Source organism: Trachurus trachurus, assembly GCF_905171665.1.
Source record: "Trachurus trachurus genome assembly, chromosome: 9".
Lineage (NCBI taxonomy): Eukaryota > Metazoa > Chordata > Actinopteri > Carangiformes > Carangidae > Trachurus > Trachurus trachurus.
Genome location: NC_139895.1, coordinates 471248 through 484005, shown reverse-complemented (window position 1 = coordinate 484005; position 12758 = coordinate 471248). Strand labels below are relative to the sequence as shown.

Here is a 12758-nt window from a genome sequence, read left to right as displayed (position 1 = left end):
TTTTTTCGTGGCGCTAAACTTCAAACTTCCACTGTCGCCATTTTTTTGCTTTTCCCGCGAATCACAAGGGGAGGTTTCATCATTTACATAAGCTGCGTCATCATGGCGTCATCACGTCACCACGGAAGTGCCTCTCCCTCTTCACTGATTTAAACTCTGAACATGTGTTTTCTTTCTGACGGAGCTGATTATTGATCTTTGATCTGATCGGACATTTGACACTCGTTATATTAGACACATTAGAATATTATTATAAACACACTGTCAATAAATGTCATGTCAATAAAGTTTTAACTTTTTGGTAACACTTTACAATAAGGGTCCTTAATTAACGTTAGTTAGTACATTATTACGCATTAATATATAAACTAATGTGTTAATTAATGCTGAGTAATGCATACATAATGACAACTAATTACATTATTCAACTTTTACATGTATTAACTAACTTTGAGTAGTAAACAAACTGCTTACTAATAGGCTACATTAATTAATGTGTTTCCTAATCCTAAGTAATACATAATAATGATTGTTAATATATCTGTAAACGGTTAATTAATGCTTAATAATGTACTAACTAACGTTAATTAAGTTGACCCTTATTGTAAAGTGTTACCAACTTTTTACTTCCACAAAAACACAACAGCAACATTCAGAGTGTTTTCAACTGTCATTTATTCAGAGTCAATACAAACATTCATTACTCATTAATTACACTTTCTCTTTGTGAGTAAAAAAAAATTAAGACATTTGTCTTTTATAAAGTGTGAGAGGGAGGACAGAGGGGGCGGGGCTTCTGAGACGGATGTGGAAACTATCGTCTCTACATCATCATCTTGATCATTTTATTGGAGACATACATTTTGAATTAAATCCTCGTAAAAAAAGAAAGATGGAAAGGTTGGGAGTCAGGGGTCAGGTTAAAGGTGATGTCAGAGGTCAAAGGTCAGGTTAAAGGTACATTGTGTAAGTTATCCTGTTCTCTATCCACGAAAATCAATTATTTGGTTCTTCAGTCTGTTTTTCAGTAATCCCCCCATCAACTCCTCACCGTGGTAACGCAGTGAGGAGGAATGGAGCGTTACGCTGATGCTGCATTCACCTGCAGTCGGGCAGACGGCCGTCGCTAACAAACCAGATGTCATTTTAGTCACAGAAGTCCAGAGAAAGACGGTAAAACAATACCACATCGCCATGACAACATATTGTCAGGTGTATTGTTGTATTGTACGTGCAGTGGCTGTCGTCCGTCTGCCGTCTGCCCAATTTCACCTGAATGCAGCATGAAAAATACAACTGATGGAGGAATTCTTACACAATGTAGCTTTAAAGGTGAGGTCAGAGGTCAGAGGTCAGAGTTCAGGATGGGGGAACAGCAGCTCGGGGTCTGATCTTCATCTCGGTGAAGCGCAGCGAGTACTGCCAGCCGGTCCAGCTGGACCACTCCACGCCGTCGGCGTAGGAGGCGTGGCCTCCTCTCAGGTACTGGCCGTTCAGGTTGGACGTGTGGCAGTTCCTGTACCACCACGCGCCCTGGTAGTACGCCGCGCAGTTGTTCTCCGACTGGTCCTGGTCCCGGTCCTTCGTTGTGAACTGCATCCCAGAATGCTTCAGCAGGGAGTCACCTGGAGGGGACAGACCATGGAGACACTGAGACAATGGAGAGACTAGAGACACTAGGACGAATTCTCTCCTTGTTTACAACTACTTCCGGGTAGAAAACCAGCATGAGAACAATAGTGACGGACGAGAGTTTCACTATATTTATCTAATTTTTCATGTCACTATATCACCGTTTAGACTAATCTGATGTTTGTAAAGTTTATAAAACCAATGATTGGACAAACATTACTATTTCTGTGTGCACATTTTTGTAATTAGTCATGGTTATCATAGATTAGCTGGGCTAACGGTTAGCTACCTGTTTAACTTTAATAACTCAGTGACTCAATAAACGCTCCATGAAAAAATATTTTCTCCAGCGGATATCTGAGTTCCAACATGACTGAGCTAACTGGAGTAGTTTCATGTGGTGTCCCACAACGGGAGGGTTTTAACAGCTGACGTCCTGCTGTTAGCTCAGCTACCGCCGTTAGCTTAGCTACTGCCGTTAGTTTAGCTGCTGTTAGCTTAGCTGCTGTTAGCTTAGCTAGCTTAGCTACCGTTAGCTGTCCCTGTCAGCTGCAGCCACTGATGCTTTCTAGACTTTCTGTGATTCCCCCAAACTGAATAAATACAACACATAGCAACACAAAACACACACACAGAAATAGTAATGTTTCTTCAATCATTTCAGATTTGTCTAAACGGTGATAGGGCCTGAAAAATATGATATATAGCTGAACTCTCGTTTGTTACTATTGATCTCATCCACATTACAGCTGGTTTTCTACCAGGAAGTAGAATGTACAATAGAAACACTAGAGACACTAGAGACACGGCCGTCTACCTGCCGTCCCAGAGAACTCGTCCACGGTCAGCGGGTATCCGTCCTCCTCAGCGTTGACCGAGTCGCGGCCGACAGCGAAGTCGCCGTAGAGAGCGAAGGCCGTGGCGTTGTCGAAGTCGGCCATGTCGATACGCAGCTGGAAGCCACCAGACCTGGTCAGAGAGTAGATCCTCTGGAGGCCTGAGGGGGGGAGGCGGGGGGGGACACGGTTAGTGTGAGTCTGTTTACCTGTATCCACCACTTTATTTTCCCATGATCCATTGCGTCACACCACAACGGAAGTGGGTTTTAGTAGCATTCTAGCGAGCGGCTAACTGGTAGCGTTAGCCACCGGTTCTAGCGAGCGGCTAACTGGTAGCGTTAGCGGCTAACTGGTAGCGTTAGCCACCGGTGTAGGTACCAAATGTGGGGGCTCCGGGCTGCCAAAACCGTTTTGACTAAATCTGATGTTTGTTAAGTCTATAAAACGAATTATTAAACAAACATTACTATTTCTGTGTGCACGTTTTTGTAATTAGTCATGGTTATCGTAGTTGTTAGCTTTGCTGCTGCTGGCAGCTAACGGTAGCTAAGCTAACAGCAGGACGTCAGCTGTTAAAACCCTCCCGTTGTGGGACACGACATGAAACTACTCCAGTTAGCTCAGTCATGTTGGAACTAGGATATCCGCTGGAGAAAACTTTTTTTTTTTTCATGGGCCGTTTATTGAGTTATTTAAGACACTGCTAACGGCTAACAGCTAACGGTTAGCCCAGATAATCTAAAATGTTTGTTCAACAATTGGTTTTATAGACTTCATAAACATCAGAGTAGTCACAACGGTGATATAGTGACGTGAAAATGTGACATGAAGCTAAAACCTCGTCCGTATTGTTCTCATTAAAATTAGGTGATGATTATAAATAAAGTCATCACGGCCGATGTCTATCAACCAGTCTATGCTGTCAACAACACAGTATCAGACTTTATAATAATAATTATTAAGTTTAGGCTCAGAGCGATGGCTAAGGTTAGGCATTTGTTTTGGATGGTTAAGGGTTAGGGTAAGGGGCTAAAGGGAATACATTATGTTAATGAGTGTCCTCACTAAGATAGCATTACAGACGTGTGTGTGTGTGTGTGTGTGTGTGTGTGTGTGTGTGTGTGTGTGTGTGTGTGTGTGTCTTACCCAGCCAGTGCTCTCCCGTCGTGGTTCCAAACCCGTCTCTGTAGGCGTCCCAGCCTCTGAAGAAGTTCACCGAGCCGTCCTCCCTCCTCTGGATCACCTGACCACACACACACACACACACTGTGTTATTAAAGGGATAGTTCAACATTTAGTCAAATTGGCCCATCACCATAATCCCTATAGTCATAGCAGTAGGTTCGTTACCTTTAATTGTCGGTGCAAGCTATTTTTAGAACGGTGGAGCAGAGCCGTGAGCTGCTCAGAGCTACGCTACGGAGGCTCATTATGGGATTTCTTGGTTTCCCTCATCATCAAACTCATCAAATACACAATCCAACAACTCCACAACGCTCTGGTGGACAGACCGTTAGCTTTTTACTTCTGGACGTGGCATTAAGCTTCAGATACGGTAGAAAAGGAGTTCATATGTGAAGATTATCTCACTGAACTGTTAGCTCTAACAGTGTGTGTGTGTGTGTGTGTGTGTGTGCGTGCGTGCGTGCGTGCGTGCGTGTGTGTGTGTGTGTGTGTACCGTCCAGCCTCCTCCGTCCGTGGTCATGTCACAGTAAACCATGAAGCCGTCGGGGTCGTGGGTCGGGAACACGGAGTAGACGCCGTCCTGAGAGACGCCGGACGCCATGACGTCACTGCAGTCCCTGGGTCTGACGGCTGGGGACACACAGAGGTTATTACCGTTAACCAAAACCAACCAAATGACCAAAACTAACATTGAAAAAACATTTTCGTTAACTGAAATAAATAAAAACTATAATCAAACGAAAAAATTATAACTAACTGAAACTGTATTGTGTGTTTACTGTCAATTTCGGATTGATATGAAATCGATTCAGGCATAGGCACCGATTCCGTGGCTCTGGTGCTCCACTGACCAGGTTGAGCCCCCACTGGGGGGGGGGCTGGTATATATGCGCAGCAGCGTTTGTAGAGCCCGGTTCAGGTGTGCTGTGTTCACTTTATGCTACTTTATGTTAAATACAATACAACATGTGAGGTAGGATACTGTACTGTAGCCTATTGTTACTTTACTGTACTGGTATGTAAAAAAAAACTGCAGTAACTGAATCAGGGCCGTTGTCTAGGGGAGAAAGGTGATGATAACTCTAGGGGCCCAGCGCCCAGTGGGGCCCATAAAAAACCCCAGTAGTCTAATCTTTGTATGACTGATTTATTCTGCGTAAGACCCTGACTAATACTCATAGTACACTGTAAAAACTCAACATCTTTCCAAGAATATTTGTCTTATTTCTTGTCCAAATGTCTCATTTCTAGTCAAAACTAATCTCTTTCCACTTAAAATAAGACTCATTACCTAAAAATGTACTTGTTTTTAGATCATTTTCACTTAAATTCACAATAAATAGAAAAATCTGCCAGTGAAAGTAAGTTTTTTGTGTTTGTAATAAGAAAGAAAAACTTGCTCCACTATCAGATTTTTCTACTTATTTCAAGTGAAAATCTGCTTGAAAGAAGTAAAAAGTGTCTAAAAACAAGCTGCTTTTTATATGATGAGTCTTATTTTAAGGGGTCCATGCCTATGTTCCCACAGCCTTATGTTCCCACAGCCCTATGTTCCCACAGCCCTATGTTCCCACAATTCTAAGATTTTTCTCAAAATTAGGCCCTATGTTCCCACTGGACTCTCTCTACCTATCTGGGCTCTATCTATCTGGCCTGTCTAGCCTCTACCGGGTCTTTTTACTAAACTTAACCAACTCTTTTCTTCATTGCCTAAACACAACCAATGGTGGGACTAAAGGGCTGTGGGAACATAGGGCCTAATTTTCAGTGACAACAAAAGTTAGAAATGTGGGAACATAAGGCTGTGGGAACATAGGGCTGTGGGAACATAGGAATGACCCCATTTTAAGTAGAATGAGATTTGTTTTGACTAGAAATAAGACAAATATTCTTGCTAAGATACTTGAGTTTTTGCAGTGTAATGCTGCATTAGCATCAAAACAAAGAAGGCTAAATAAAAAACCATAATACATACGTAGTCTAAGAAAAAAAAAAGGAAAAGTTAGGGGGAGGGGCCCACTTTAGTATTCTTTAAGGGGGCCCAGAATTCATAGCAACGGCCCTGAACTGAACACATTTGTTAAATGGTATCTTTTGAGTTTTATTACACAATACTTGCTCTGATCTTTTTGAATCCTTCAACTAACAAATAACCCAAAGTATGGAAAAAACTAAAACTAATAAAAACTAAACTAAAACTAAGCGTTTAGAAAAAAATTTAAACTAACTAAAACCAGCAAACCTGCTCGAAAAACGAATTAAAACGAACTGAATTAGAGAAAAAGAAGTCAAAACTAAATAAAACTAAACTATAATTAAAAATCCAAAACTATTATAACCTTGGGACAGACACACACCTGTCGTTGTGTGTGTGTGTGTGTGTAGAGTTGTGTAGAGTTGTGTGTGTCTGTGTGTGTACCTGTGTGTCCCTCCTGCCTCCTCAAACTCTCCGTCTCCGTCCTCAGGCTGAGCAGAGAGTCACTGAAACCGGCCGCCAGCTTCAACACGCTGGAGTGGGTGTCTGACAGCACCTGGTGAGACGGTTACCATGGTTACCTGGTTGCCTGGTTACCTGGTTACCTGGTTACCTGGTTGCCTGGTTACCTGGTTACCATGGTTACCTGGTTGCCTGGTTACCTGGTTACCTGGCTTACTTGGTTACCTGGTTACAGTGGTGTAGTCTAATGTGTTGTAGTGGGTAAACTGCTTTCTAGGTAACTGACACAAACTAGACCACGGACCCCCGTTGGACAAAATGTTGAAGCAAGAAATACACAAACTATCAATGTTTAATGTTTAAATTAGGCCTAGCTACATTTTTGAAAGATTATAGAAAAATTTCTGGGGAAAAAAAGTGGTACAATTTCTCCAAAAAAGTTGAAACATTTCTAGAAAAAAGTGGTAAAAATTCTCACAAAAAATATACAAAACGTTAAATTTTTTTTTTTTTGAAAAAAGTGGTAAAATTGAACCTTAACCCAATCTGGTAAAATGTCTAAAAAAAAAAAAGACGAAGAAACTGGTCAAATTTCTCAAAGAAATTCTAGGAAAAATGTTAAAATTAAAAAAAAAATCAAACAATGATGAAAAAAGAGTGGTAAAAAAGGGGTAAAAGTAAAAATAGTAGGCTATATAGTAAAGAGTAAAACTTTTTTTTTTATTGAGAAGAAACTGGTAAAATTACTCAAGAATTCTAGAAAAAGAGTTTTTTTTTATTATTATTATAAAAAAATGTGGTAAAATAAGGAGTAAAATTTATTTTAAAAAATAGTAAAAAGTAGAATAGAAAACTTGAGAAGAAACTGGTAAAACTTTTAAAAAAAGAAAAGAAAAAAAATGAAAACAGTAATTAAAAAAGTGGGGGAAAAAAGTGAAAAAATTCTAGTAAAAAGTGGTAAAATTTCCAGAAAAAGTATACTGAAGTATGGGTTTACCCTAAAGTATTTATTTAGCACATAGACTACACCACTGCCTGGTTACCTGGTTACCTGGCTACCCGGTTACCTGGTTACCTGGTTACCTGGTTACCTGGTTACCTGGTTACCTGGTTACCTGGCTACCTGGTTACCTGGTTACCTGGTTGCCTGGTAACTGACCTGGAGGATGCGGCCCTGCTCGCCCTGCAGGCCGTCCAGCCGTTGGTCCAGAGCCGCTTGGCCTCGTTTCAGCGAATCAGCTTGCAGCCTGAGGTTGTGGGCGTGGCCTGCCAGCGCCGTCATCTCCGCGGCGACGCCCTGCACCGCGCCGCCGCCGCCGCGCTCCGCCCACCCGGCTGCAGCGTTGTGATTGGTCAGCGCCCGCAGCACGGCGCCCTGCAGCTCCTCCCACCGGGCCAGCGCCTCGCCGTAGTCGGGGCAGTTGGGCTCCAGGAAGATGCTGATTGGCTCCCCGGACGTCACCCGAGACACCGTCACCACGGCACCGGACTCTCTGGGATTGGTCGAGATCACCGGTGACGAGGAGGAGGAGGGGAAGCCCGCTCTGAGACAGACAGACAGGTGGAGAGGTGAGACAGGTGAGACAGGTAGAGAGGTGAGACAGACAGGTAGAGAGAGAGACAGGTAGAGAGGTGAGACAGGTGAGACAGACAGACAGGTGGAGAGGTGAGACAGGTAGAGACAGGTAGACAGACAGACAGACAGACAGACAGACAGGTAGGTAGGTAGGTAGAGACAGACAGGTAGAGAGAGAGAGACAGACAGACAGGTAGAGAGGTGAGACAGACAGGTGAGACAGACAGACAGACAGACAGACAGACAGACAGGTAGAGAGAGAGAGACAGACAGACAGGTAGAGAGAGAGACAGACAGACAGGTAGAGAGAGAGACAGACAGACAGGTAGAGAGGTGAGACAGGTAGACAGACAGGTAGAGAGGTGAGACAGGTAGAGACAGACAGGTAGAGAGGTGAGACAGACAGGTAGAGAGAGAGAGACAGACAGACAGGTGGAGAGAGAGACAGACAGACAGGTAGAGAGGTGAGACAGGTAGAGACAGACAGGTAGAGAGAGAGACAGACAGGTAGACAGACAGGTAGAGAGAGAGACAGGTAGAGACAGACAGGTAGAGAGAGAGACAGGTAGAGACAGACAGGTAGAGAGAGAGACAGACAGGTAGACAGACAGGTAGAGAGAGAGACAGACAGGTAGACAGACAGGTAGAGAGAGAGACAGGTAGAGACAGACAGGTAGAGAGAGAGACAGACAGGTAGACAGACAGGTAGAGAGAGAGACAGACAGGTAGACAGACAGGTAGAGAGAGAGACAGACAGGTAGACAGACAGGTAGAAACAGACAGGTAGAGACAGACAGGTAGGTAGGTAGAGAGACAGGTGTGTTTACCTGTTGATGAAGGGCAGAGGATACTGGTTCAGGTAGAGGATGGTGACTGTTGCTATGGCGACGGCTGCTATGGCGAGCAACATGACGACCGACCACAGCAGGAAGCTGCAGCATCTCTGAACAAACACAACAACACACACAACGATTCATAACTCTGTATGTAGCTATTAATTATTAATGCTAACGTATAATGTAAAACCTCATAGACGGGCTAAAAGAAATTAGCATCGCTATCCAGAGTCTGTGGTCAGTTTATAACGCTGGTTAGGAAATTTGCTCCGACGTTTGTTGTGGGAGTCTGTGGAAGCTGCAACCGGACAACTCTGGCAGCTGGACACATTTATTGAGGCTGCTGCACTACTGCATTTATTTGGTAGCTACACCGGTCACTACTGCATTTATTTGGTAGCTTCACCGGTCACTACTGCATTTATTTGGTAGCTTCACCGGTCACTACTTCATTTATTTGGTAGCTTCACCGGTCACTACTTCATTTATTTGGTAGCTACACCGGTCACTACTGCATTTATTTGGTAGCTACACCGGTCACTACTGCATTTATTTGGTAGCTTCACCGGTCACTACTGCATTTATTTGGTAGCTACACCGGTCACTACTGCATTTATTTGGTAGCTACACCGGTCACTACTGCATTTATTTGGTAGCTACACCGGTCGCTCTGGGCCGCTGTGGTAACGGCGTTCCGTGACCGCAATGCATGATGGGATATCTTGCTCCATCGGATGTTCACTACATGTGGTGGTGAATTATGGGATAGATTCAGTCACTAGATAGTGAACATTAATAATCACTAAACATTCAGACACCACTACAACAACTGGTCACTAGATAGAGAGGAGGGGATTAGGACACAACCGTTGTCTTCTTATATAGATCTATGTGGCTCAGTGTCACCTGAGGTCAGGGGTCAAACATCACGTCCTTAAGGTCAAAGGTCAGTGTGGGGGTGTCTAGTGGGCGGGGCTTGTCTGAGTGAGACTGTTGTCGTGGCGACAGCAGCTGCTGCAGATTACAGACACCGAGCGTCCGACCAGATTAGGAGGAATTAACTTGTCTTCACGTTCAGCTGATCAACACACACACCAACACCAACACACACACCAACACACACACCAACACACACACCAACACACACACCAACACACACACACCAACACACACACCAGCACACACACCAACACACACACCAGCACACACACCAACACACACACCAGCACACACACCAACACACACACCAGCACACACACCAACACACACACCAGCACACACACCAACACACACACCAACACACACACCAGCACACACACCAACACACACACCAACACACACACCAACACACACACCAACACACACACCAGCACACACACCAACACACACACCAACACACACACCAACACACACACCAGCACACACACCAACACACACACCAGCACACACACCAACACACACACCAACACACACACCAGCACACACACCAACACACACACCAACACACACACCAACACACACACCAGCACACACACCAACACACACACCAGCACACGCACACACACCAACACACACACCAGCACACACACCAACACACACACCAGCACACACACCAGCACACGCACACACACCAACACACACACCAACACACACACCAACACACACACACACACACACACACACACACACACACACACACACACACACACACACACACACACACACACACACACACACACACACACACACTAACACACACCAACACACACACACCAACACACACATCAACACACACACCAACACACACACACCAACACACACATCAACACACACACCAGCCGCAGTTCAATGTGTTGTGTAGTCTTGTAGTTGTGTAGTTTCCATCATTGTTGTGTTGTGTTGTGTTGTGCACATTTTGAATGTTTTTTCTGACCGATAACCGACGCTCGTTAACCGATTATCAAGGCAAGGCAGTTTTATTTGTATAGCCCGTTTTTACCACCAGTTTGTCTCAAAGGGCTTCACATCCCATCATAACAACATCCTCTGTCCTTAGACCCTCACATCCACTGAGGAAAAACTCCATGGAAAACCCTTTTAACAGGGAAAACCAGGAGAAAGCTCAGGGTGAGCAACAGAGGAGGGATCCCTCACCCAGGACGGACAGACTAATAAAAACACACATAACCGATAGTATTAATGGCTCAAAGTTCTTGTTAACAGTCGGTTAAAGGGTTAAACGGTTCATCATGTGCATCCCTATTGTGTTGTTTAAGCTGTTTGACCTTGTTTTAGTTTCTGTTTTACAGTTTCTCTCGATTGTTTACACTCATCTTCTGAAAGCGTCAGAACTCTACACACAAATCCAACAACACAAACACACACGTTGGACAAAACTCCTCAATTCTCCTGCAAAATGAAACTTTACATTTCTGGACCCGACCCTGACCGGTACAGCAGCTCTGAGCTAACTGTGGCTAATGCTAATGCTAATGCTAAATCCTAAATATATTTCTGCAAAGCCAGGTCCAGATAACCCAATCAGAATCCAGGACAGAACCGTGACATCACAGGGGGCGTGGTCTAACCCTAACCCTCATCGTTACCTTGTGTTTCTGAGGCCGTTTGCTGTCGAGTTCTGAGCTGCTGTTGTTCATGATGGTCCAGCGGTCGTTCAGCATCATCCTGCAAACACAGAGTCAGTCACAACCTCTACAACCTCTAACAGGGAACTAAAGAACCTCTACAACCTCTAACAGGGAACTAAAGAACCTCTACAACCTCTAACAGGGAACTAAAGAACCTCTAGAACCTCTAACGGGGAACTAGACCTTCTAAAGAACCTCTAGAACCTCTAACAGGGAACTAGACCTTCTCTTCATTGACCTCAACACTACAGATCTCTGAAACTTCCCCGTTGGTCCAGACCTAGAACCTCCTGTATCTCTAAACCTCTGTAACACGGTTTCAGAACAAGAACTTCTAGACCTCTGAGAAAACCTGTTACATTTATTAGGGCCCGAGCGGCGACTGCAAGTCGCCCAGCGAAAGCCCTATTGTAATTGCTCTGTTTATTATTTTTATTTATTTCTTTCATTATTATATTCTCCCTAAAATCGCATTTTTGGAGGCTTCAACATGCCCCAAAACGCGTAAATTTTGGCATGCACATCGGGACTGGCGAAAAATTTGATATTTTAAAGTCGTTGGAAATGGGCGTGGCCAAATGGCTAAATAGCGCCCCCTAGAAAATTTCAAAACATCAGCCCCGCCTTTGTGTGTCACCTAGACGAATGAAATTTGGTGGGCTTATAGAACATGGCAAGACACACAAAAAAGCCTCTTAATGTCATGGTGAAATCACAACAGGAAGTCGGCCATTTTGATTTGAATTTTTGACCTGTTTGATCTAACTTCTCCTAGGGTTTTCGTCCGATTGACTTCAATTTGGCTAGAGACCACCGAGATGCCACTCTGATCAAAAGTTGTGCTCCGCAGGTCTCTAGGTCAAAGGGCGTGGCTTCTGGGGCCTTGAGGATTTTGGCGACTTTTCGTTTGCTCGCCATTTCACCTTCGAACAGCTATAACACCCACATACTTTATCCGATCAACTTCAAACTTGCTGGACATGATGACGGCTCCGCCCTGAACGTCCCCATATATTAATTTCCTACGTCACTCATAGCGCCCCCCGGTGGTAACAGGAAGTGGCCAGGTTTTACCTTGACGTGTGCTGATGGCATATAGTTGACCCCATCAACTTCATTCCACTTCTAAAACATGCAGACTAAGGTGGTGAAGCTACATCATGAACGCCGTGAAGCTACGAGTAATGGCGTCCGTGTAGGGGCGTGGCTACGATTCCTCGCCATGAACATACGTTTGGCTTTTTGATGGCTTTATTGAACTCGTATCAACATGAAAATTGGTAGACAGGTCCAGGGTGGAGACCTCTTCCATCTGATAGGGGTGTCGCTCATGTGGCCCCCTAGTGGAAACCGGAAGTGCCATTTTTTGCATCAACATTGTCCGATTTCCACGAAACTTCACATGTGTGATGAGGGGCTGACCCTGAACACACCTGCATGCATCTCATTACTGCCCCTAGTGGACGAACCTTTAACTGCTCATAACTCCCTCATGCTTTGTCCGATTTCCACGAAACTTCACATGTGTGATGAGGGGCTGACCCTGAACACACCTGCACGCATCCCATTACTGCCCCCTAGTGGACGAACCTTTAACTGCTCAT

General features: G+C 44.4%; 1 protein-coding gene across 1 annotated transcript; it reads right to left on the bottom strand.

Moving 5' to 3' along the window:
* Positions 1 to 1359: 1359 nt before the first annotated feature.
* LOC310991858 (fibrinogen C domain-containing protein 1-like) lies at positions 1360 to 11190 on the bottom strand (the record flags this gene model as incomplete). The annotated part of the gene is made up of 8 exons (XM_083979789.1): positions 1360 to 1625; positions 2450 to 2629; positions 3618 to 3714; positions 4151 to 4287; positions 6077 to 6188; positions 7254 to 7638; positions 8498 to 8613; positions 11113 to 11190. 8 exons carry the CDS (start codon positions 11188 to 11190, stop codon positions 1360 to 1362), a joined length of 1371 nt encoding a protein of 456 aa, XP_083835915.1.
* Positions 11191 to 12758: the final 1568 nt, after the last annotated feature.